We start from the raw sequence: 26,499 nt of genomic DNA on the forward strand, positions 1-26,499 counted from the left end.
ATACCCCTGGTCTATCACATCAAATCCCAATAAAATAAATTTAAGTTTTTGGTTGTAACATGACAAAATGTGGAAAATTTCAAGGGATATGAATACTTTTTCAAGGTACTGTACATAATTGTTGACACAGGTCCATTCTATAAACACTAAAAGTGATAGTAAACCCTGTTACACAACTTTTACCTACAGGTAAGCCTATAATAAGGCTTACCTGTAGGTACCATAAATATCTCCTAAACTTGCACTGTTTAGGAGATATTCACTGTATCCGTATGTGCCGACCTCACCGGGACATGCGCACTGAAGAAACGGCTTGCTCGTGCCGTTTCTTCAGGAGCTGTGCCATGGCCGGCGGCCCGCAAACCCGTAAATAACTTCGGGAGACATGTCACTGGTCACAGAGGTGTACGGGGACTGCTGCAACAGCTTAGATGTAAGGTAAGCATTTCATAATGAGCTAGTACTTTAAGCGGTCTATATGCATTTCTGTCGTTCTTCTGTCCTGTGTGAGGAATCCAGTGCCACTTTGAAACTAAACCCAGAAGTGCTTTGGACCAACTCCAAATAGTCATAGCAACGATTGGCTGCCTGGCATGCATGCATTATTTGTTTTATTATTAGCTGTGAATGTGTTCCCCTAAGGTGTGAATTCTAACAACTGTCAAAGTAATATGGACTTTCCTGCATGCTGTGATCCTAATGCCGCGTACACACGATCATTTTTGGGGTTGTAAAAAATTACGTTTGTTTTTAATGACATTAAAAAAAAAATCGTGTGTGGGCTCCAGAGCTTTTTCCGGGTTCTGAAAAACGCGCCAAAAAAAAATTCGAACATGCTCTATTTTTTAACGACGTTTTTAACGTTGTAATTTTTTTTTTTTTTTCACGATCGTGTGTAGGCAAGACCGTTTTTAATGATCAAGTTGAAAAAAACTTAGTGTTTTTCTAGAGCCTGAAAAACGCAGTTTTTTACAACCCAAAAAATGATCGTGTGTACGCGGCATTAGAGTTGGTGCTAGCTTGCCATTAAACAGGCAACGTGTAATATCAGTAAAAAGTAAGGAGGTGCCTAGGACAAGCAGTGGTTGGGGTAGATAGATTGTATTCTGGAGAGCCAGACAGGATTGAGCAGAAAGTAGATGTTAGGTTATTACTGAGTCCAAAAACAGGCCAGGATGCACCAATCAGATGTGCAGATGAGAACTACTTTACACAACTTACCTTTTTGCAGAGACACCAGCCCTGGTAGAGCTTCAGTCTCTCAATCAACATTGACTATTTCTAATCCTAATGCTGCTAGCATTAGTAAATGGATAGGAAAGTAACATTTCTTTATTTACTTTCTGGTTTCCAGGCCTAGGCAAATGATGTCATACATCCCAGGAGTCTTCAGGAGGGGAGGAGGGGTTTTCTCAGGAAAGCACATTACAGGAAGTAAATGCTACATGTATCACCTGCCCTTACTCAAGATGGTCAGGGTCAGAAATACTGGGGGGTGTTTTTACAGAGTGATTTCTCAGACAAAGCACGCAGACATGGATGGATGGAGTACTTTGCTCTGAATAATAACAATTAAATAGCGATTTGTGCTGCTCAGATGCAGCATAGTTCTTTTGGCACACCATAGTGTGGGTGTGGATTCAAGATGCAGGCTAAATCCCCAAATTTCCAAACCTGACTGGTGTTCTAATCTCTCTCCACTATGTCCCCAAAAAATATGTTCAGTTATAATTTAAAGTTGTTCTAAAAACCGGGTGCCAGTTTACACCATAGAAATGCAGTCCAAATGCTATCCAGATGCTTTTCTGAATGTGCATTTTTGATGCGTTTGTGATGCGTTCCAGTGCGTTTTTGATGCAATCCAGTGCATTTGCCCCTCTCTTTTTTTGTAACCTTAAATAGGGACATATGTTTCTTTATCGTACATCACGGGACACAGAGCGGCATTCATTACTATATGGGTTATATGGAGTACCTTCAGGTGTAGACACTGGCAATCTCAAACAGGAAATGCCCCTCCCTATATAACCCCCTCCCATAGGAGGAGTACCTCAGTTTTTACGCCAGTGTCTTAGGTGTTAGTCATGGTTTAGCTTGCCTCCGCATCCTTGGGATTAGGTGAGCTACCGGTTCTGTCCAAAAAAGCCTCAGCGCTAAAGTGGTCAGTAACCGGACCCCAAACCCTTGGGGTATAGCCCATAATGCTTTTCTTTTTAGAGAGCTGGACCCTGGGCCCAGAACTTAGAAACCTTTGGGTACCTAAAGTTTTCTGTTGCCAGGGTGCTATATGGGCCCAGGACAGTGGATCCTTCATAGGAACCCAGGGCCTGAAGGTCTAGACATCCCCACGGAGATGGGGGAAGATTGGGCCTCTTGCTTGGCAAAGTCCTGCGGCATGGAGCAGGTAAGTGAGGGGAAAACTTGCGGAACTTGGTTCTTAGCAGGTTTTTTTCTGGGGGGTCACAGGGGACATGCCTAAAGTTATGCACTGCATCTGGCAAACTAGTCACATATCATAAAGATAGGATGGCTCTCTATGTATTATTCCCCATAAGATGTGACCTCCCTTGTAGTGTTGGAAAAGCATTGAGTGGGGCCTGTGTTATATAAAAATATATGTGTGTGTCAGAGAGCTTTGCTTACCTGCAGGCCTCCAGGCGATGCTCCATTCAGTCTTCCTCCTCAGAGCCTGCAAGCAGGCAAAACGCTGGCCTCCTCATGGTTCCAGGCTGCAGGCCGCAGTTTGCTGGAACAGAGAGGTCCCTTCCTCCCAAAATCCCCCCCCCCCCTCCCCCTGTCGGGAGGGGCATTTCCTGTTTGAGGTTGCTGGGGGGGAAGGGCGGGTCAGTGGCTTAAAGGAAGGGGCGGCCCTTCCTTGTTTGTTCCATCAATACTTTGGAACTGAGGAGAAAGACCAGAGCGGCAGCACGGGGCGCCGAGGACACACAGTGGCCAGAAAGGATATTGCAGTCTTCAGAGGACTGTTTTGTCAAGCCTAGAAATAGGCTGTTTCTTTTCCATCTCATAGTTTTTCTTTGCAATACTACTCGGGGGGACAGAATGTTTTTTCTTTCCTGGATTTGAAACAAAAACGAAAAAAAAAAAAAAAAAAAAAGTCATCTAGGGGAGAGGAAGCATTTTTTTATCCCCCAAACAGGTGTTTGGACAATTAACTTTTATAGTTCCAAATACCAATAGGTAGCAGGTGTACCTCGGTATTGTACCATGGTATGCCGCTGTTTTCCCTACAGGGAGCCTTGGGGCCATCGGGATCTGGGGCTGGAGCTGACGCGGGTCAGTCCAACCCTAAGATGGTCACGGAGGAGGTATTACTCACCTCTTTAAAAGAGATGAGAAAAGCATGGGAAAAAAAAAAAAAAAAAAAAAAAAAAAAAAAGATATCCGCAGCTATGCGGGGCAGTAAGCGGAATAGATCTCCGTCGCCCGAGCGCGGACCCTCAGAAGAGGAGGTCCTTTCCTCAGGGGAATTGGACGACCTCTTGGACACGGACCAAGTAGGTTCAGGGATCGAAGACCCGGATACAGAGGAGTCTGGGGCAGTCTCCCTGAGGGAGAGCTGGTGGATTCAAGGATTGTCGGACTTGGTCCATAGGACATTCAACTTGCCAGTACCAGATCTCCAGGTATCGACGGTTTCAGCTTTGGGCTCACTGAGGGCGCCTCAAAGCAATGCTGTGTTTCCGATCCATCCTCTATTAGAGGGAATTTTGTTCCAAGATTGGAACAAGCCAGATAAGATCTTCTTACCACCTAAAAGGTTCTCTGTCCTATATCCTATGGAAGAAAATTTTTCCAAAAGATGGGCTACTCCTGCAGTGGACGCAGCCATCTCATGTGTTAACAGATCGTTAACATGCCCTGTAGAAAACATACAGGTGTTCAAGGATCCAGTTGATAAGCGCTTGGAAGCACTACTTAAGAACTCCTTCACTACTGCAGGGGCAGTAGTACAGCCAGCTGTGGCTGCGATTGGGGTCGCTCAAGCATTATCGGATCAATTTAAGCAGATGCTTAAACTTATTCCGGCCCAGCAGGCAGAAAAATTTTCGGATGTCCCTAAGGCCATATGTTTTACGGTAGACGCAATCAAGGATTCTATCCAGCAAGCGTCACGTTTATCGTTATCCCTTATCCATATGAGAAGACTCTTATGGTTAAAAAGCTGGGAGGCTGAGCCCCCATGCAAGAAGCTCCTGGTAGGGTTCCCCTTCCATGGAGGACGACTCTTCGGAGAAGACCTAGATAAATACATTCAGACCATTTCAAACGGCAAGAGTACTCTCTTGCCAACTAAGAAGAAGGTTCAGGGACCTGCGTTTAAACGACAGTATTCCCCTGGGCAGGGGCCCTCTAATGCCAAGCAGTATCGACGGCCTCCTGCAAAAGCAAACTTCGGCTTCAACAGCAGATCACAAGGACAGGCTGTTAGAGGCAAAAGGCAGTGGTTTCGCAAACCAGCAAAACCAGCCCCCAAGCCAACCTTATGAAGGGGCGCCCCCACCCACGAAGGTGGGGGGAAGGCTGCGACTCTTTTCAGAGATTTGGGAAGCCAGCATTCCCGACGAGTGGGTACGGTCTTCCGTGGCCACAGGCTACAAATTAGATTTCCTAAGGTTTCCTCCTCCTCATTTCCAGAAGTCGAGGATTCCAAACGATCCGGAAAAGGGAGCCGCATTAAGATCGGCATTAGATCATCTACTTTCCCAGGAAGTAATAGTAGAGGTACCAGTCCTGGAACAGGGGCTGGGTTTCTACTCCAACCTATTCATCATCCCAAAATCCAATGGAGATGTCAGGCCAATTTTGGACCTAAAGATGGTAAATGCATATCTAAAGATCCGCTCATTTCGGATGGAATCCGTGCGGTCAGCAGCTGCCACACTCCAGAAGGACGACTTCATGGCGTCCATAGACATAAAGGATGCCTACCTTCATGTTCCAATTTATCAGCCACATCAAAGATATCTACGCTTCATGGTGGCTTCGCGTCACTTCCAATTCGTGGCGCTTCCCTTCGGGTTGGCTACGGCCCCCCGGGTGTTCACGAAGGTCCTAGCTCCAATCCTAGCCAAACTAAGGATCCAAGGGGTCACGATCCTAGCATACCTGGACGACCTCCTAGTCATAGATCACTCGTCTCCCGGCTTGGAGCGAGCAGTGGCCCTCACGGTCCAATACCTCGAGAGGTTCGGCTGGGTCCTAAATCGAGAAAAGTCAGCTTTCCAGCCCACAAAGCAGTTGGAATATCTCGGCATGAGATTAGACACAGAACAACAAGGAGTGTTCCTACCTCTGAGGAAGGTAAAAGCCATCAAGGAATTAATCCTACTGGTTCTAAGCAAGAAAGAACCGACTATTCGCCTATGTATGAGGTTACTAGGCAAGATGGTGGCCACATTCGAGGCGGTACCATACGCCCAGAGCCACACTCGCATCCTACAGGCAGCCATCCTGTCAGCATGGAGCAGAAGGCCACAGGCCTTGGATATCCCGTTGCCGCTCTCATCAAGAGTCCGACAAAGTCTGTGTTGGTGGTTAGACCCTCAGAATCTACTGAAGGGGAGGTCTTTCAGCCCAGTGGCTTGGAAGATAGTGACCACAGACGCCAGCCTGACGGGCTGGGGAGCAATTTTGGATGGTTGCACTCGCCAAGGTACTTGGGCAAAGCCAGAGAAGCAGTTGCCCATCAACATCTTGGAGCTCAGAGCTGCTTGACTAGCCCTCAGGGCTTGGACGTCAAAATTGCAGGGGTTCCCGGTGAGAATTCAATCAGACAATGCCACGGCCGTGGCACACATAAATCACCAAGGGGGAACCAGGAGTCAAACCGCTCAGAGAGAGGTGAGCTTGATTCTTCTATGGGCAGAGGCTCATGTGCCCTGCATATCGGCAATATTCATTCCAGGAGTGGACAACTTTCAGGCGGACTTCTTAAGCCGCCAGACTCTATGGCCGGGGGAATGGTCTCTGCATCCACTAGTCTTTCAAGCACTCTGCCAAAGATGGGGAGTGCCGGACGTGGATATCATGGCATCGAGACTCAACAAGAAACTAGACAGGTTCATGTCCCGCTCAAGGGATCCGATGGCCTGCGGAACCGATGCGTTGGTTTGCCCTTGGCATCAGTTCAAACTTCTTTATGCGTTTCCCCCGCTCCAGTTACTACCCCGCCTGCTGCGCAGGATCCGGGTGGAGCACATACCAGTCATCCTGGTAGCTCCAGCATGGCCCAGAAGGGCATGGTACTCACTAATCTTAAGGATGGTAGTGGGAGACCCTTGGACTCTTCCTCTACGGCCAGACCTGCTATCGCAAGGTCCGATCCTCCACCCTGCCTTACGGCATCTAAATTTGACGGCCTGGAAGCTGAATCCCTGATTCTCAGGGGTAGAGGTCTGTCTCAGAAAGTAATCTCTACCCTAATCAGAGCCAGGAAACCGGTCTCTAGGGTGATTTATTACAGGGTCTGGAAGGCCTATGTAGGCTGGTGTGAGTCCAAGCGATGGCTTTCTCGCAAATTTACCATCGATAGAGTATTAAGTTTTCTCCAGCTAGGAGTGGATAAAGGATTGGCATTAAGCACAATCAAAGGACAGATTTCTGCTCTGTCAGTGTGGTTTCAGCGGCCGCTGGCCACCCACTCGCTGGTTAAGACCTTCCTTCAAGGGGTCTTGCGTATTAGACCTCCAGTTAAATCCCCGCTTTGTCCGTGGGATTTAAATCTTGTTCTGTCAAAGTTTACAGAAACAACCGTTTGAGCCGTTGGCTGATATTCCTTTGGTTCTACTGACAAGGAAGTTAGTATTTTTGGTTGCCATAGTTTCCGCAAGAAGAGTTTCGGAGCTGGCAGCCTTATCCTGTAAGGAACTATATCTTGTTTTTCATAAGGACAGGGTCGTTCTCCGCCCTCATCCTTCCTTCCTTCCGAAGGTCATATCCAGTTTTCATTTGAACCAGGATTTGGTATTACCATCCTTCTTCCCTAAACCTACTTCCAGAAAGGAAGGGTTGCTGCATACCTTGGATATTGTCAGGGCCATGAAGGCCTATCTTAAAGCTACAAAGAAGATCCGGAAGACAGATGTGCTGTTCATTCTACCGGATGGGCCCAAGAAGGGGCAGGCAGCTGCAAAGTCCACCATTTCTAGGTGGATTAAGCAATTAATCACTCAGGCCTACGGCTTGAAAGGGTTGCCTCCTCCAGTATCATTAAAGGCTCATTCTACTAGAGCCATGGGCGCCTCCTGGGCAGCACACCACCAGATCTCTATGGCTCAAGTTTGCAAGGCGGCAACCTGGTCTTCTGTCCACACGTTTACAAAATTCTACAAGTTGGACGTAAGAAGGAATACTGATACTGCCTTCGGGCAGGCAGTGCTGCAGGCTGCAGTTTGAGACCCTCGGATTCCGGGGGCTCCTCTTGTTCGAGTTAAATTTAAAATTTTTTATTTTTCTCAACTAAGTTGGATTTATTATGATTTGAGTATATCTCTAAATTAAATCCTTTTGTCTTGGAGATGTTCTCCCTCCCCTCATTGTAAGCATTGCTTTGGGACATCCCATATAGTAATGAATGCCGCTCTGTGTCCCGTGATGTACGATAAAGAAAAAGAGATTTTTAATACAGCTTACCTGTAAAATCTTTTTCTTGGAGTACATCACGGGACACAGAGCTCCCACCCCTCTTTTTTTGAGGACCATTTTGGGAGGCATACTGCTTGCTACAAAACTGAGGTACTCCTCCTATGGGAGGGGGTTATATAGGGAGGGGCATTTCCTGTTTGAGATTGCCAGTGTCTACACCTGAAGGTACTCCATATAACCCATATAGTAATGAATGCCGCTCTGTGTCCCGTGATGTACTCCAAGAAAAAGATTTTACAGGTAAGCTGTATTAAAAATCTCTTTGTTCCTGTGTGTCAAACAGCGTTCCAGTACGGTCCAGTGCAGAAAAAATGCAGCACGCTCTACCTTTTTTGTGAACTATGCCATTGAAAACCATATAACCTACTTTAAATGCGTTTTTGAAGCAGGGAAAAAAACGCACTTGACTGCATGTGGTGTGAATTGGCGCTAAAGGTTTTTTACCTTCATGCGTTCTATGGATGAAGGTACAAATTCTTCAGTATGCAGCTTCCCGCTACAGCCCTCCTAATACTTATCTAAACTTCAGATCCAGCGATGTGCATGGGAGCGGGTCTCTGCCTCCCGATTGGCTGAGAGAGCAGGGAGAGCCATTGGCTAAGAGAGAGCAGTGAGAGCCATTGGCTCTCACTGCTGAGGAAACGGGGGTGGGGCCAAGCCCCATTTTGTGTGTCTCTATTGGACACGCAATGTGGGGCTCGGGAGCGAGCATGCAAGAGAACTGGCAGGGGACCATAGAAGAGCACCTCTGTGAAAACCACTGCACATAGCAGGTAAGTATAACATGTTTTGTTATTTTTCTTTTTAAACAAAAAAAAAATACCTTTAACTACTTAAAGGACCGGCTCACGACTGTATACATCAGCAGAATGGCACGGACAGGCAAATCGATGTATATTTACGGCACTTTGAATTTGCTGCCGTGCACACGCGGCAAGCTCCATGACCGTGCCCATGAGACCCACGGACTCGATTTACGCCGGTGTCCTGCAATCGGGTCACAGAGCTGCAGAATGGGGAGAGGCAAGTGTAAACAAGCCTCTCCCCATTCTGCATAGTGACACTGACACTGATCGTATGCTCCCTCTCATTGTGAGCAGCGATCAGTGACGTGTCGCTCGTAGCCACGCCCCCTAACAGTTAGAATAACTCCCTTGGACACACTTAACCCCTTTGTAGCCCCCTAGTGGTTAACCCCTTCACTGTCAGTCACATTTACACAGTTATCGGTGCATTTTTATAGCACTGTTCGCTGTATAAATGTGAATAGTCACAAAATAGCGCCAAAAGTGTTCGCCAAAATGTTGAAGTCACAATAAAAAATGCTGATCGCTACCATTAATAGTAAAAAAAAAAAAAATATTAATAAAAAATGCCATAAAACTATCCCCTATTTTGTAGACGCTATAATTTTTGTGAAAACCAATCAATAAAGGCTTATTGCGATTTTTTTTTTAACCAAAAATATGTAGAAGAATACTTATCGGCCTAAACTGAGGAAAAAAAGTTTTTTTATATATTTTTGGGGGTGATATTTATTATAGCAAAATTGCCGCTCTATTTTTGTTTAGAGCGCAAAAAAAAAACAAAAAAAAAAAAAAAACGCAGAGGTGACACAGTTGTCAGAAGCCATGAATCAGACCGAGACAGAAGTGCAGTTAAATCACACTTGTTTAATAATAATAAAAAGATAAACCGAGTAAGCATAGTCAAAACATAGCCAGAGTTCAGGAACCGGATCGAATAATCAGCCAAGCCAAATGTCATAGAGCCAGAGAAGAACGTAGTAGAACAGCAAGCGGGATCAGACAGCAGTGCCGAATCCCAAAAAGTGGCCTGGTCATTTGGCAGCCAAATGGTTCGGGGCTGAAGTTTTTTTGTCAAGGGGGTGTGATGTACACACACACATATGCATGTATTTTCGTGTACACACTAGAGCTGCACGATTAATCGTGGAGAGAATCACGATCTCGATTCTCCCCGCCCGCGATCTCCCCACGGGATGACCCGCGATTCTTGTGTCACCGCCGGTTCCACGTAACCAGCGTGGAACGCGAATGGCACTGATATCGGAACCGACGTCGGCAGCCTGTGCCGCTGGATGGATGCCTGGGCTTCTCTCACAGTTCTGTACAACTGTAGTGTGTATCCATGCGCCACCCAGTGGTTGCCGGCGATACTGCTTCTGATGTATTAATCTTTCTCACAGTTCTGTACAACTGTGTGTATCCATGCGCCACCCGCATGGATACACAATGGTTGCTGGCGGTACTGCTTCTGATGTATAAAAAAGAGACCAGTGATATTTCTATAATGTTAAAGACCATATAACTCCTATGAAAAAAGCAAAATCAAAGTCTGATTCTGCTTTTTTCATAGGAGTTATATGGTCTTTAACATTATAGACATATGACTGGTCTCTTTTTTATATATTCATATTTTCAGATAAATCACAGGTTTATTTATTTATTTGCGGGGGGTTCTGGCATTCAGTTTTTGAGAATCGTGAGAGAAACGTGATCTTTAGTCTAAGCAAAAGAATCGTGATTCTCATTTTGACCAGAATCATGCACCTCTAGTACGCACGCGAAATAGTGACCAGTAATGCCCACGCAGCACTGGTTTGTGCACCCATGTATACAGGCAAATTCAACCTGTGCAACCTAAAAGTTTAAGTTTTATGTCAAGTTTGGTAATTATTACTTCTCAGTGGAGTTGCTTGTATTATTGATTTCTATTTGATCTATGTTCACCTTTTTGGTATAGTGTGCTTGTGTACCTGGAATGCGAAGCATTTAGAAATGTTGCCTATTATTTGTTCTACCACATAGTTGTATGTTGTACTTGTGTAACAGGTTTTTCCTCCTGATAGTTGTGACAGATTGGTTTCCACATGAGCAGTTTGCACAGAAAAGGAACTGATATTTGTTTCAGCGTAAAGTGTAAAGAAAACGGAGGATGTGCAGTTCTCATGGGTCTGACTAGTAAACAAAAATCTGCTTGTTATAGTGATCTGCACTTTTTACACCATCTTTGCTTGTTACCCTTGCTATCCAATTATTCCGATTTTTGTTAAAATACCTAATAAATAGATCTTCCTTCTGTAAGGTTCGGTACTGCTTTAAAGTGATTGATAGATATATATATATATATATATATATATATATATCAATCAATCAATCAATCAATATTTTACAAACGATATACTTACCTGCTCTGTGCAATGGTTTTGCACAGAGCAGCCCCAAATTCTCCTCTTCTGGGGTACCCTGCCAAGGCTCCCGGCTTCTCCCTCCCCACCGAGTGAACACCATGGCAATAAACTTTCTATGGGGACACTCATGCAGGTTCGCTCTCGAGCAGGCTCTGCGTGCCCCTGCTCTCTCCCCACTGACTGTGATTGACAGCAGCGGGAGGCAGTGGCCCCATTGTTGTGTCTGAACCAATGAGGAGGGGGAGAGCCAAGACAGCCACCGCTGCTCTCGTGCTAATCGCTGCACCGTAATTTGGCTCAGGTAAGTATAAGGGTGGGCTAGGGGGAGTGGCACAGAGAATTTTTTTTTTTTTTTTACCTTACTGCAGAAAATACATTAAAGTGGTTGTTCTAAAGGCTGAAGTTTTTTTTTTACTTGTATGCATTCTATACATGAAGGTAAAAAAACCTTCTGTGTGTGGCACCCCCTCCCCCCTATTTTTACCTGAGCCCCCTCCGATCCAGCGATGTTAATGATAGCTGTGGCTGTATGGGGACTCACTCCTCATTGTCTGAGACAGCAGCAGGAACCCATTGGCTCCCACTGCTGCCAATCACAGCCAGTGAGCCAATGAGGAGGCGGGGCCAAGCCGAAGCTCTGTGCCTTATGGAAGCATAGAGCAGTGGCTCTAGAGCAAGCACACAGTGGTTACCTCCAGGGCAAGCAGCTTTCTCTGGGGGCACTGCTCGAGGGGTAGGAGCCAGGAGCACCAGCGAGGGACCCCAAAAAAAGAGGATCTGGGCTGCTGTGTGCAAAACATTTGCTCAAAGCATGCAAGTATGACATGTTTGTTATGTTGGGGGGAAAAAAAACGTACTTTGAAGCCCAGCAGAAATAAGTTTTCCCTTGCAGTCTTTTGTGGTGGACTGTTCCTGATGTCATCACGGCCATAGACCATAGAACTGCTCAGGAACAGTCCACCGCTGCATCGTGGGGGAGTGTTGTTTGCAGGTGGCGCGGAGGATCAGGTGAGTATAAGCTTTCTCCAAACCCCTAGACCAGAGATATGCAATTAGCGGACCTCCAGCTGTTGCAAAACTACAAGTCCCATCATGCCCCCTGCCTCTGGGTGCCATGCTTGTGGCTGTCAGTCTTGCTATGCCTCATGGGACTTGTAGTTCTTCACCAGCTGGAGGTCCGCTAATTGCATACCCCTGCCCTAGACAAAAACAAGCAATTGACCTGTGCAGTGCTGGCACAGCCCCACTGCATAGGAAAACTTTATTTTTGCACGGAGTTGGGCTTTGAGGTGAAAAAAACTCGAAATAAGTAAAATATTATGTAGCATGACTGATTAAAATGGTTTCCAACATCAATTGGTCATCAAGATTGCAAAACAAATCAGATAAGCAAAATGATTCCAAGAAATGTTACTCCCTTTCAGTTTGTTGCAAAGAGTTGAACTGTGTTTTGATACCTTTGTATGTTTTAAAAAGGAAAGAATCTGATGCTATTATTGTCTCTATACCAAGTGTGGGGGTTTCTGCTTTGTCTGGCTGGCACCCATTATATAAAGAGGAAGCGGGCAGGTTTTCCCCGTCTTCCTGTTTTTGTCTGGCATGGCATCAAATAGAAAGTGAGGTGAAATCTCCCAGATAGTAATTAAATGTTGACTGGCATTCTCACTATTCTCTGATCTGTTCTGTCCTAAAAGAAAAGTAAATGGCTATTTGCCAACAATCAGAGGCTCTATAGCTGGCTGTGCACTAATAGAATTTCACAGAAAATGTTTTCGTTTTAAGAACATTTGATTTTTTTTAAATGTTACTGGGGTCAAATAGATGCTCATTTTTTACTGCTGTGACAAGAAAATTTGAAGGAGCAGGTTGGCAAATTTTTCTTGAATGAACAAATTTCTAACGCGTTTAGTTTTTGTTCCGTAAAAGTCCTATTCGTTCCAAAATCGAACGTTAAAAGCAAACAGAATTTTTTACTTTTTTCGAAAAACATTCCTCAAGCTGTCGAAGGTACTGAAGATTTTCATTAGAAGTGTATAGACAGCTTTATACAGTGCTAATGAAATTTGAACATGTGAGATCTCTGGAGCAAAGTATTGGGCAATAGGACTGGGCGTTCCTATCTGATTGACAGGCTTCCGACCGTCGCATACATCGCGTCACGAGTTGCCGAAAGAAGCCGAACGGCTCTATACGGCGCCTGCGCACCGACGTTCAGCTTCTTTCTGATTCACCAAGCACTTGCGTGTAAACTTACGGCGGTGTAACGTAAAGCCGTCCGGCGCAAGCCCGCCTAATTCAAATGGGGCGTGTACCATTTAAATTAGACGCGCTCCCGCGTCGAACATTCTGCGCATGCTCCGTGTGAAAATTTCCCGCCGTGCTTTGCGCCAAATTACGGCGCCCCGACGTGCTTTTTGAAAGGCGACGTGCGCTACGTCCTTTCGTATTCCCGGACGTCTTACGCAAAAAAATATTTTTTTTTAGTTCGACGCGGGAACGACGGCCATACTTTAACATGGATGGTCTAATGTTACACCATCTAAATAGGACTCGTAACTTTACGACGGGAAAAGCCGACTAGCGACGACGTAAGAGAATGCGACGAACGCGCGTACCTTCGTGGATCGCCGTAGACAGTTAATTTGCATACCCGACGCAGGAAAACGACGCAAACTACACCCAGCGGCCGCCGGAGAATGACGCCTACGATCCGAAGGCGTACGAAGCCGTACGCCTGTCGGATCGAAGCCTAAAGCCGTCGTAACTTGTTTTGAGGATTCAAAACAACGCTGAGACGCGGCAAATTTGAAAATACGCCGGCGTATCAGTAGATATGCCGGCGTATTTCAACTGTGAATCTGGCCCTATGTGTCCTAATAAATACATTTCAATGGGCATATGATGAAATTAAATTAAATTGCATAAAATTTCTATAAAATTCAATAACATGGTGATAAGCGCTCAGGACAAATGCCTGCAAAGTCTCCTAAAAGGTCTTAATCCACAAATATAGTGTAATGGTGACACAAAAAAACACTTGGTGATAAATCATAAGGTGACTAATGGTCGCTAAAGGTGTCAAAAAACTAAGTATGAAAGTGAAATTTGCTAGATCAAAATGTCCTCCTATGACAAATAAAATGTTGAAGGGATGATTTCAAATTCTTCCCTAGAGTTTGTGACTTGATGCAGGTGTGTGTGTGTGTCACAATAGAATCCGTGCCCAGTCTCCCAAAACTCTCACCTTAGTGCCACTAATAAGTGCATATTGTATGGGTGTAATCGTCTCCAGGAGGATATTGCCCAGTTCTCTCCAGGTCCTCTCCAGTGTTGTATAAATCAGCCACTCGCCCTTATTAACCTCCCTGGCGGTATAATTATGTCTAGAATTTTGTACCAAAAGCGGTACAATTATTTTGCATGGAAATTTGGCATTTTATACTGCAGGCCTGCAATTCTTAGGAATAACTCACTTAAATCTGTCCAAACAAGAGTAGTGGTGCAACGGATCACAGTTGATCCGTGATCCGAACGAATCACCCCCTTCGGATTGGCACACACTGTGATCCGCGGATTGCCGCGGCTCCGGAGCTAGGGCGAAGCCGCGGCCTTTCCTAACGTTATGGCCGCGGCCTACCTCCAGAGCCGCGGCCATAACATTAGGAAAGGCAGCGGCTTCGGCCTAGCTCCGGAGCCGTGGCCATCTTGGTACACCCGGCGGCGGCCTTCCTCCTCTGTTTACACCCACAGAGGAGGAGGAGTAGCCCGCACTCGTGGGACACACCGCTGTACTACCTGAGGGGGGGGTGTCTTGCCTGAGGGGGGGGGGGTGTCTTGCCTGAGGGGGGGTGTCTTGCCTGAGGGGGGGGGTGTCTTGCCTAAGGGGGGGGTGTCTGTCGGTACTACCTGGGGGGGTGTCTGTACTAATGCGGGTGTCTGCACCAAGGGGGTTCTTTACTGAGGGGGACTATAGTTGGTGGGGGGGGGGTTGACATTATTTTTTTCTGCCCTGGGTAACACCAACCCTAGTGAAGCCACTGCAGTGGGGGGGATGTGGATATTACAGTGGGGGGGATGTGGATATTACAGTGGGGGGATGTGGATATTACATTGGGGGCAAGATGTGGATATTACATTGGGGGCAAGATGTGGATATTACAGTGGGGGAGAATTTTTTTTTTTTTTTTGCCGATCCGAAAATGATCCGATCCGTGACTCCTGATCCGAGGAACAATCCGAACCGTGAGTTTTTTGATCCATTGCACCCCTAAACAAGAGTCTAGTAGACATCCCGGGTATGATAAAGTTTGAAAGACAAAATCATAAATTATAATATAATAAATAACTATAAATAATTATAACAAATAATAATGTAAATATAATCAAAATTATTCAATAATGTAATCAAATCAAAAACACTGAAATTTGCTCAGTTGCAGAATTGTCACTGTCATTATTTTCATTGTTTGATGACGAATTTCCCCACAAATCGCTATCGCTCAATTCTGCAAGTGATTCTAATTTATTATCGCTGTTTTCTAGCTGGTCTAATACCACTTTTAATGTAAAGGGACACTTTTTGGTTGCTATGGACAATCTACAGTTTGCAGGCAGAAAGAACAGTTTTGTTATTATATAAAAGTACATGCAGGACACTAGGGACAAAGGGAGTGTGTATTTTTTTCATACAGTACTGTAATATATAAGATTAAAGTATACTGTATGTGTATTGCGTTTTTCACTTTTTGAATTTGGCGCCGAACTCCGTCCCCGTGCGTCGTAACGTCGCAGGGAACGGAGCTTGGCACTCGGCACTGTGAATCGAGCGAAGGGACACAGCGGAGGAGCCCACACACACAGCGGGGACACATCGCAGGATCCAGGGACAAGGTATGTAACTTCCCCCTGTATCCTGCAATGCCATCCCGAGTCTGGCTCGGGGAAACCGCTTTTGGTATAAAAATTTCACCCCGAGCCAGACTCGGGATTACCGCTAAGGAGGTTAATCCCACTGGTCCCAGAGGATCCAATGACCTAATAGGTGCTCAGCGCACCATATATGGATAGGAGAGGAAAAGGATGCCTCCAATGGTGAAATATTGACTAAAATATGGATAAACTTTATTGGTGTAGCGTATGGGCTCAGGGGCTGATGAAGTCACGAGACACGTGACGTAACAGCGTAGGGATCACGTGAGACTGACGCAAGCCGGAAGTAGCCGGAGGAGACGTAAGACGACGCTGCAAACGCTGTGTCTTGTTTATATTTATGCTCATACATTTTATCTGAATGTAAGAGTCATATGCTACACCAATAAAGTTTATCCATATTTTAGTCAATATTTCACCATTGGAGGCATCCTTTTCCTCTCCTGTCCATATGGTGCGCTGAGCACCTATTAGGTCATTGGATCCTCTGGGACCAGTGGGATTAATAAGGGCGAGTGGCTGATTTATAAAACACTGGAGAGGACCTGGAGAGAACTGGGCAATATCCTGCTGGAGTCGCTTACACCCATGGAGTCGCTTACTTCATGCACTCTTTAGTGGCACTAAGGTGAGAGTTTTGGGAGACTGGGCGCATATTCTATTGTGACACACACACCTGCATCAAGTCACGAACTCTAGGGAAGAATTTGAAATCATCCCTTCAACATTTTATTTGTCATAGGAGGACATTTTGATCTACTTAGTTTTTTTACACCTTTAGTGACCATTAGACACCTTATGATTTATCACCAAGAGTTTTTTTGTGTCACCATTACACTATATTTGTGGATTAAGACCTTGTAGGAGACTTTGCAGGCATTTGTCCTGAGCGCTTATCACCATTTTATTGAATTTTATTTTGTGTATAGTGAACACTACCAGATATTGCTGCTTTGGATCATCATATTTATTATTCTATTTATCATTTTCTTTACTCATTAGTAGCGCAGAAGTTCTCACTTTTATTATAACATTTCTATAGTTGGTTATTTAGCAGCTTTAACTTATCACCGTGCTCTAAAAAGTATCATCATTTGAGCATTAGGCCCCTTTTCACATGGGCGGACTAACCGGTCCACCTGTCAGTTTTTCAGGCAGACTTGATCGGACCTTCTACTATCCTCTATGGAGCAGCGAATAAACAAACATGTCTGTTTACGCCTGTTGACATCCGATCCGCTAAAAGCAGATGCATGGGCACCTATTTTTCATACATCTAGCGGATCAGATCGCAGTCGGGTGGAAATGGACAGGCAGTATGCTTACATCCGACCGCCTATAGAGGAGAGTGGGCTGTGTCTGTGTCCCCTCTGCATGAGCAGAACAGACACAGACCAGCCATCCGCCTGCTCAGTGAGGATCGTCAGACAGATTTCCTCTGAGCAGGCGGAGTCTGCCTCGTGTGAAAGGAGCCTTTAAAAGCGATCAATTAAACTTTTTTAAGAAGGGCAAGGTTCACAATGAGACACGCTGATTTTTATTTTTTTTTCCTTTTCTTTTCTTCACAGAATGTTATTGAAATGTCACTAGTGACATTATAAAAAGTTCTATTCATTGCAGAGCATTTGTGATTTACCCTGCTGTACTAAAAACAAGTTCTGCATGCATTACTTTTTTCAGCGCACAGCAACACTGTGGTATGAACTGACATAATTTGAAAGCATTTGTCTTGCCTATGTGTTGGGGCTTTGCTGGAAATAGCTGCCTGTGTATCCCCAATTTAACTGGTGTGAACCCTAAAACATTAGAATCAGTCCACACAGTTTTGTCCACCAGCTTTTTTAAAGTCGCTGAATATATGCAAAATATAACAGAATAGTTGCCCTCATAATGATTAGAGACCCCTGATCTATATCTAGTTTAGCCTTTAGCCAATAGTAACAGATGCAGTTTAGCTGATCCTACGCTCCAATAGTGAAGTAGTGGAAACAAACAAATCATCTTCTTACATCTTGGACACTTAAACGATTGAAAAAACTCAAAAAAGTTTGGGATTTTAGAGGCAACAAATAATAAACTCAAAGTTTTACAAAAATTATACAAATGTATTACAAAATATAAATATTACAAAATTGATTAATACAAAATAAAGAATATACAATACAATTGATTGAAAAATGTGATATAGATACTGTCCGTCATGGAATACCATTACCAGAGGATTGATGGCAAATTGGGGCGGATAACCGACGCGTTTCGAATGAAAACATTCTTCATCAAGGTATTTAACAGTATCACATCTAGAACAGATCAAAATATGGATAAATATTAAACATATATACAACAGAGAAAAAATCACCATCCCACATTCAATAAACAATGTGAACAGTGAAACTCACTTCTCCTTTAACCTCTTGCCGACCGCGCTATAGCAAAAATACTGCTACAGCGCGGTCGAGTTACTGTGACAGGACGTCCCTGGGACGTCCTCGTGCACTTCCGCGTTTGCGCGTCCCCTGGGGCGCGCTCGCGGAAGTGTCCGTGCTCGCCGGGTCTAGAAGACCCGGCGCATCACGGTAAATTGCCGCGAATCGCGGCTGTTTACCACGTGATCGCTCCGTCAAATGACGGAGCGATCACTTGTAAACAAACCGGCGTCATTTGATGACGCCGGTTCCTCCCTCTCCTCTCTGTACCGTTCGGTACAGTGCGAGAGGAGAGGAGAGGAGGGGGGGGAGCGCGGGGTGTCAGCAGCTGCTGTGGGCTGGATCTGTGACAACTGCAGTCACAGATCCAGCCATCCCTCCCTGCGCAATACTCTGCAGTACCATCAATACTCTGCAATACCCCATACTCTGCCATCCCTCCCTGCGCAATACTCTGCAGTACCATCAATACTCTGCCATCCCTCCCTGCGCAATACTCTGCCATACACCATACTCTGCCATCCCTCCCTGCGCAATACTCTGCCATACACCATACTCTGCCATCCCTCCCTGCGCAATACTCTGCCATACACCATACTCTGCCATCCCTCCCTGCGCAATACTCTGCCATACACCATACTCTGCCATCCCTCCCTGCGCAATACTCTGCCATACCCCATACTCTGCCATCCCTCCCTGCGCAATACTCTGCCATACCCCATACTCTGCCATCCCTCCCTGCGCAATACTCTGCCATACCCCATACTCTGCCATCCCTCCCTGCGCAATACTCTGCCATACCCCATACTCTGCCATCCCTCCCTGCGCAATACTCTGCCATACCCCATACTCTGCCATCCCTCCCTGCGCAATACTCTGCCATACCCCATACTCTGCCATACCCCGTTACTCTGCCATACCCCGTTACTCTGCCATACCCCATACTCTGCCATACCCCGTTACTCTGCCGTACCCCGTTACTCTGCCATACCCCGTTACTCTGCCATACCCCGTTACTCTGCCATACCCCGTTACTCTGCCATACCCCGTTACTCTGCCATACCCCGTTACTCTGCAATACCCTGTTACTCTGCAATACCCCGTTACTCTGCAATACCACATACTCTGCAATACCACATACTCTGCAATACCCCATACTCTGCAATACCCCATACTCTGCAATACCCCATACTCTGCAATACCCCATACTCTGCAATACCCCATACTCTGCAATACCCCATACTCTGCAATACCCCATACTCTGCAATACCCCATACTCTGCAATACCCCATACTCTGCAATACCCCATACTCTGCAATACCCCATACTCTGCAATACCCCATACTCTGCAATACCCCATACTCTGCAATACCGCCGATACCCTGCGCAATACTCTGCAATACCCCAATACCCTGCGCAATACTCTGCAATACCCCAATACTCTGCAATACCCCCAATACCCAAATACTCTGCAATACCCCCAATACCCAAATACTCTGCAATACCCCCAATACCCAAATACTCTGCAATACCCCCAATACCCAAATACTCTGCAATACCCCCAATACCCAAATACTCTGCAATACCCCCAATACCCAAATACTCTGCAATACCCCCAATACCCAAATACTCCGCAATACCCCAATACTCTGCAATACCCCCAATACCCCAATACTCTGCAATACCCAAATACTCCGCAATACCCCAATACTCCGCATATATAATGTTTTGGGGTTCTATGTAATTTTCTAGCAAATATATTGTGATTTTTCCATGTAGGAGAGAAATGTCAGAATTGGCCTGGGTGCTCCAGAACGCCTGATGGCGCTCCCTGCATGTTGGGCCTCTGTATGTGGCCACGCTGTGTAAAAGTTGCACACATGGGGTATCGCCATACTCGGGAGGAATAGCAGAATGTGTTTTGGGGTGTCATTCGTGGTATGCATATGCTGTGTGTGAGAAATAACCTGCGAATATGACAGAAACAAGTTATTTTTATTTTTTTTTTACAGAATTTTCGGTCGTTTTTCTTTTATAGCGCAAAAAATAAAAAACCCAGAGGTGATCTAATACCACCAAAAGAAAGCTCTATTTGTGTGAAAAAAAGGACAAAAATTTCAAATGGGTACAATGTTGTATGACGGAGTAATTGTCATTCAAATTGTGAGAGCACCGAAAGCTGAAAATTGGTCTGGTCAGGAAGGGGGTTTAAGTGCCCAGTGGTCAAGAGGTTAAAAACCTGTGCCAGGAAATAAGGGTATGTGTCTCCCGATGTCACAGAATGCCTTCCCTTTGTATAAAGCGCTCAAAAAGGAACTCCTCATCCCTACAACCCATAGGGGGACAGAATCAGTAGATTCAATGAATGGCATTGAAAATCCTCACCATACCACTATATACGGAGAGAAATAAAAAGAAAGAAACCCCCCAATAATGGATAAATGAAATAGGAAAATAAACCAAAACAGTATATATGTATGGATAGAATGGATAAGATTTTGAGAGTTTAAACTTACCATAAGAAGAATGGGGGGGGAAAGCTCCCATATGTCTGAGACTTTCAAGTCCACAGTCAGAGCCCATTTGGCCACAGGTGCATTCACTGTAGCACCAAAGGATGTCTCCTCAATCTCCAAGGAATGGAGAAGGAATGATGCCAAACGTCCTCCTTGGCGTTCCTTTTATACTCGCCTGTCCTCGTTCCAGATGATGGACCCCTCCTACCCCTCGCTGTCATGGGGTACAGAGAGGTAAACAACAAAAACAAGTTTGGTGCCAATGACAGGAGAGGTTGTGTAGGGAATAAAAGATAAATAATAAAAATAGAAAATTGGGTGATGGTCTACAATTCATAGAAGATTCTGCCAGGCATTGATGAGCAGCTGTATGGTGATGCACATCAGGAGTGATGTGAAAAAATAGTGAGCAAAAGAAAGAAAAGATCATATATCAAGCACTAAATCAGAAACCAATTTGTGTCCAAGCAATGATTGAAAAATTTAATGTTTATTGCACTGAAACACTTTAAAAAATGCCAACAGTCCTCCCTGATAACAATAGTTCAAATCACCAGCATGATCTGTGTAATAATGAAATGAATACAGTCAAACAGCCTTTCAATGTACTGCACATAAACCCACAAGCACAGCTCCACTGGCAGGGAGGGGGGGCGTGAAGAGCCCTAAGTCAGCACGTCCGTGCTGTGACAGTCTTACCAGAACCCAAGGGAACGGATGGCCGGCAGGAACTGTGGGGTGATGGAACCGGAGCTATGAAGGGCTCGACGGTATAATAGTGGTGTCAGCACTGTGCGTTGTAACTCCAAACTCATGTGCACTGGTGGCTTCCTGGTCGGGACGTCTCAACCAATCAGGGCAGCGGAGCGGGAACGAGGCTTGGAGACAACCGAGGTGATAGACCAATGCGAGAACCTTTCGGATTATCCTCTGCTGTTTATTTTGAATTTCTAAAGACTACATATCCGATGGTACCTTTCTGCCTGCAAACTGTGTTTCTTGTGATGACTCCTGAATCTCCTCCTCTCAGCACCTCTGTAGTTCAGAAGGCAGGCTCTATGTAGTGGGTGATACAGCAGTGCCTACTCACAGGGCATAATAATTGTTACAGAATTCAAGGAAGTAAATGTGTGGGTATCTTCACAAACTACATTTACAAACTTCAAGATCCTTCGGAGTAGGCTAGAAATATTTAAAGTGCAATGTGGAAATGAATGTATAATTGAAAACTTTTACCGTAGATGAGCTTTTAAATGTTTTTATTACAGCCTAGTTGTAGTCTTTCATTGACATACAAGGGTGACCAGTGATCAGTGAATGATGTCTGATCGACCCTTCCTACCGTCTTGGCATGCACTTGTGGTATGGAGCACAAACATGTTTTCATCACTCTTCTGTTACTGGCCATAGGTTCATTGGTTAAAAATGGCTTCAAATGTTTTGCTGCTTTATAAATTTAGGTTTAGGTGTTTTTCTTTTTCTTGTCTAAACGTGTTTTTTACAGTGTTGCAACTTTCCTGTTTTAATCTTTTTCTTCACAGAGACTGAATTTTCTCATGAGACTTTCAAATGTTCTTCATCGAGTTTTGTCAGCATGCGGTTATATTAATCTCCAGTTATGGCACACCAACCTATGTCTTCTATTCAGTTACTTCTTAAAAGTCGGGAAACATTAGTTAAATCTATCAAGAACATTAAGTGCTTGCTTGAAAATTTGAGAAACTATGGATACTTTTCAGAAGAAGATGCTGAATTTGTGCTGCAGTGTGGAACACAGGCGGATAAGGTAATTTGTCAAATGTGGTAGAGCTATTTTAAAGCGGTAGTAAAGTCTGCTTTGTGATTTTGTTTATTTATTTTTTCCCCTACAAGAATATTATTTATGCAATTGTCTTAAAGGGGAATTGTTTTTCCTTAACTGCAGTGTTTTACAATGGCTTTAAAGCCCAGTTGAACTCTGGGTATGCGCTTATTCACACTTGTTGCACCCTTAAAGGAGTTGTAAAGGCAGAAGTTTTTTTTATCTTAATGCATTTTATGCATTAGGATGAAAAAAACCTTTTGTGTGTAGCAGCCTCCCCAGCACCTCCAAATTACTTATCTGAGCCTCATCTCTCTCCAGCGATGTCCACGAATGTCTAAGCCATCTGGGACACTCCTCCTGATTGGCTGAGAAACAGCGGTGGCGCCATTGGCTCCCACGGCGGTCAATAAAATTCAGTCAACTATAGAAAGAGCAGTATAGCAGCCAGCACAGCAGTGGATCAGTAGCAATATGTATCCAAAAAAGGTAAAAAAACGCAGCGCTAACAAATAAGTGAATGGTCTTTAGAACAAACTAAGATCAAATATTGCATGTGTGAAATGAGTAAACTAATAACATAAACTCAATAAACACGAAAAAAAAAATGCCCATTGGTGATAATTAAAGCCCAAAGCAAAAAATGTCCTTGGAAGTGAGAAAGTTCCAATGTAAAAAATATCCAAAATAATTAGTGACTACCAATGGAATCATAAGTGTATATCGAACGTTTTGGCAAACAAGTTGACAGAAGATCCACCACCAGAAACACCAAACGCTTACCGGAGGAATTTAACTCAAGCGGGTGTACACCTAACGAGTCAATCAAGCTTTGTCATGTAATGTACCCAGGAAAAATTTAGGCTCACTTTACGGACACAGCCTCCAGAAGGATGTTCAGGATGGTGGTTTTAATTGAAACAGGCATTCAGCCCAAACATTAAATTCTTGAAAAAAAAGAAGGAAGGCTTATAGCGTTATTCCGTAAATAATTGATAAATATTTAATGAATAAAACAGAGGAATTACACTCACATTTCTGTAGTAAAAAAGCGCTTGTAAAAAGACAGTGACATGGGTAACAGCATAAAAGTCAGTCAGCCGATCAGGGAGGATGGGGCTGATTCGGGGCTCTGTGTCTGAATGGACAAACAGATCTGTAAATCGGGTGCCCCCAGAGGAAGCTGCTGGCTATAGGGGCACTCGATAGGAGGGAGGGGTCAAGAGCAGCAAAGGGGGACCCGAGAAGAGGAGAATATGGGTTGCTCTGTGCAAAACCAACTGCACAGATGAGGTAAGTATAACATGTTTGTTATTTTATTTATTTTTTAAACGAGCCTTTACAATCACTTTAATCTGTACAGATCAGCACAGGCTTTCATGTTACCACAGTCACCGTCTGTCAGAGCTGCGTGACATAGAAATGAATGAATGAGTGACATTTAAAAAAAAAAAGTAAAGAATGCCTTGTGATGTGCACCCAACCCCATACACAACACATATTTGTTTTTGTTTTTTTTAGAAAACAGCCACAGCTTAAATAGAGAAGCCTGTCCCCTGCCAGCATGCCTCAGACCGAGACTCTTTCTCTATGTGGGAAAACGGTGATCTCTTTTGGAGAGGTCTGAGGCCTCGTACACACGACCGGACAGTCCGCTGAAAACGGTCCGCCGGACCGTTTTCAGCGGACATGTCCGGTCAGAGATTTCTGTCTGATGGTTGTACACACCATCAAACAGAAATGAGAGACAATCCGCGCGGACAGACAGCGCGGTGACGTGTCTGCGCCGTCGCCGCGGCAAGGTCAATGCTTCCACGCATGCGTCAAAGTCATTCGACGTATGTGAGGGATGGCGGCCAGGCGGACATGTACGGTGAGTCTGTACAGACGACCGGTCATGTCCGACGGACAAGATTCTAGCGGGCATGTTTCTTAGCATGCTAAGAAACATTTGTCCGCTCGAAAACGTTCGGGCGGACAAATGTACGCTGGAAACCTGTCCGCTCGGCTGTACAGACGACCGAACATGTCTGCTGAAACTGGTCCGCGGACCAGTTTCAGCAGACATGTTCGGTCGTGTGTACGGGGCCTAACACTCACCCTACTGAGTGAGAGCCACAGCAATCCAACCGGTCAGGAGTATGAGCTTTGCGGATTAAAGAGCTGTAGGTCTCACTCAGTAGGGGGCATGTTGTTGGGTCACTGCTTCCACACAGAAAGCAAGGGTCCCACTCTGCAGCTGCTGGCAGGGGATAGAATTTTCTTTTCAGGCTGTGGCTGCTTTAGAAAGAAAACAAACTGTTTTAGACATTGTGTTCAGCAGCTGTGTAGACACTCAGAGGGGTATGAAATAAATTGGTAATTAAGATAAAGCCGCCCACTTAACTAGCCACCACTGCGCTTGACTGGAGAGAAACCTAAACTATGCTAGCTGCTGCTATTAACTGCATAAACTGTGCCAACATTTATATATGTATAATGACACCTGCCCGTAGAAAAATGTGTCAGTAAATATATTAAACAGCGCTTAAAATTAATTACACAAATATAAATAAATCTTCACATATATAAATGTAGTTGTGAACAAAGCACCTTATATGTGAATACAAAGTAAATAGTAATAAGAAGAATAAATTAGTACATCTAAAACCTGTGAAACTTAATGAGTGTTTAACAGTGATTATTATAGGAGTTTATAAGTGTTGATTCCTTTTGGATCTTCAAAATCTTCCACCACACCAAAGTGTTCAGTGAATCCTCCACCCTTCAGAAATACGCACTCGCCAGAACAATAGACCTCACACTCACGTGTTTTGGCATAAAAGCATAAACAGGACCACTCAGATATATTGATAAGGAATCCGTTCCAAATAGTGCAATCCAAAAATGTTTCCACATAAATAATGAAGAAAAAAAGGTGCACAATAGTGTAATACCGTAAAAGCAGTTTTAATAAAACACCATGCAAAAAAATCTTCAAAATATGCACTCACAAACAAACTCTTTAACCAAGCAGTGAATCACTACAAATCAAAAGGTATTCCCAATCTCCTTTCCAGGTGAGCTAGTGGTCACGGCGGACCGACGATCAGCCTGAATGTACTCACAGCCCTCAGAGCGTTGTTGTATTCAAATAATCCTTCCTGGTGCCAGAGTCAGCTCAATGCGTCGCACGCCTGAACGATTCACGTAGGTTCAGATAGTGACTGAGTGACCACGCCCCGACATGTTTCGTCACGTGGGACTTAACCACTTCCAGACCTTAGGTGTTTTTCAGATTTGGTGTTTGCAAGACTAAAACTGTTTTTTCTGCTAGAAAATTACTTAAAACCCCCAAACATTTTTTTTTCTAACACCCTAGAGAATAAAATAGTAGTCATTGCAATACTTTTTGTCACACCGTATTTGCGCAGCGGTCTTCCAAGCGCACTTTTTTTGGAAAAAAAACACTTTTTTGAATTAAATAAGACAACAATAAATTTGGCCCAATTTTTTTATATATTGTGAAAGATAATGTTACGCCGAGTAAAATGATACCCAACATGTCACGCTTAAAAATTGTGCCCGCTCGTGGCATGGCGTCAAACTTTTACCCTTAAAAGTCTCGATAGGCGACGTTTAAAAAATTCTATAGGTTGCTACAGAGTAGGTCTAGGGCTATAATTATTGCTCTCGCTCTAACGATCGCGGCGATACCTCACTTTCATATGCGGGCGCTACTCGCGGATGCGTTTGCTTCTGCGCGCGAGCTCGTTGGGACGGGGAGCTTTAAAAAAAATTATTATTTATTTTTATTTATATTTTATTACTTTTTACCCTGAAAAAAAAAATGTATCACTTTTATTCCTATTACAAGGAATGTAAACATCCCTTGTAATAGAAAAAAAGCATGACAGGTCCTCTTAAATATGAGATCTGGGGTCAAAAAGACCTCAGATCTCATAATTA

General features: G+C 44.5%; 1 protein-coding gene across 2 annotated transcripts in view; it reads left to right on the forward strand.

The window, feature by feature from the left end:
* The window catches only part of NOD1 (nucleotide binding oligomerization domain containing 1), a 101,797-nt gene that overhangs the window by 15,898 nt on the left and 59,400 nt on the right, over positions 1-26,499 (forward strand). For both annotated transcript variants that reach the window (XM_040353053.1, XM_040353052.1), the window contains exon 2: positions 22,292-22,536. In XM_040353053.1, coding sequence (XP_040208987.1) covers positions 22,369-22,536 — 168 coding nt within the window. In that variant the 5' untranslated portion in view covers positions 22,292-22,368. The remainder of the gene's footprint in view (positions 1-22,291; positions 22,537-26,499) is intronic.

The sequence above is a fragment of the Rana temporaria genome, chromosome 5, assembly GCF_905171775.1.
Source record: "Rana temporaria chromosome 5, aRanTem1.1, whole genome shotgun sequence".
Lineage (NCBI taxonomy): Eukaryota > Metazoa > Chordata > Amphibia > Anura > Ranidae > Rana > Rana temporaria.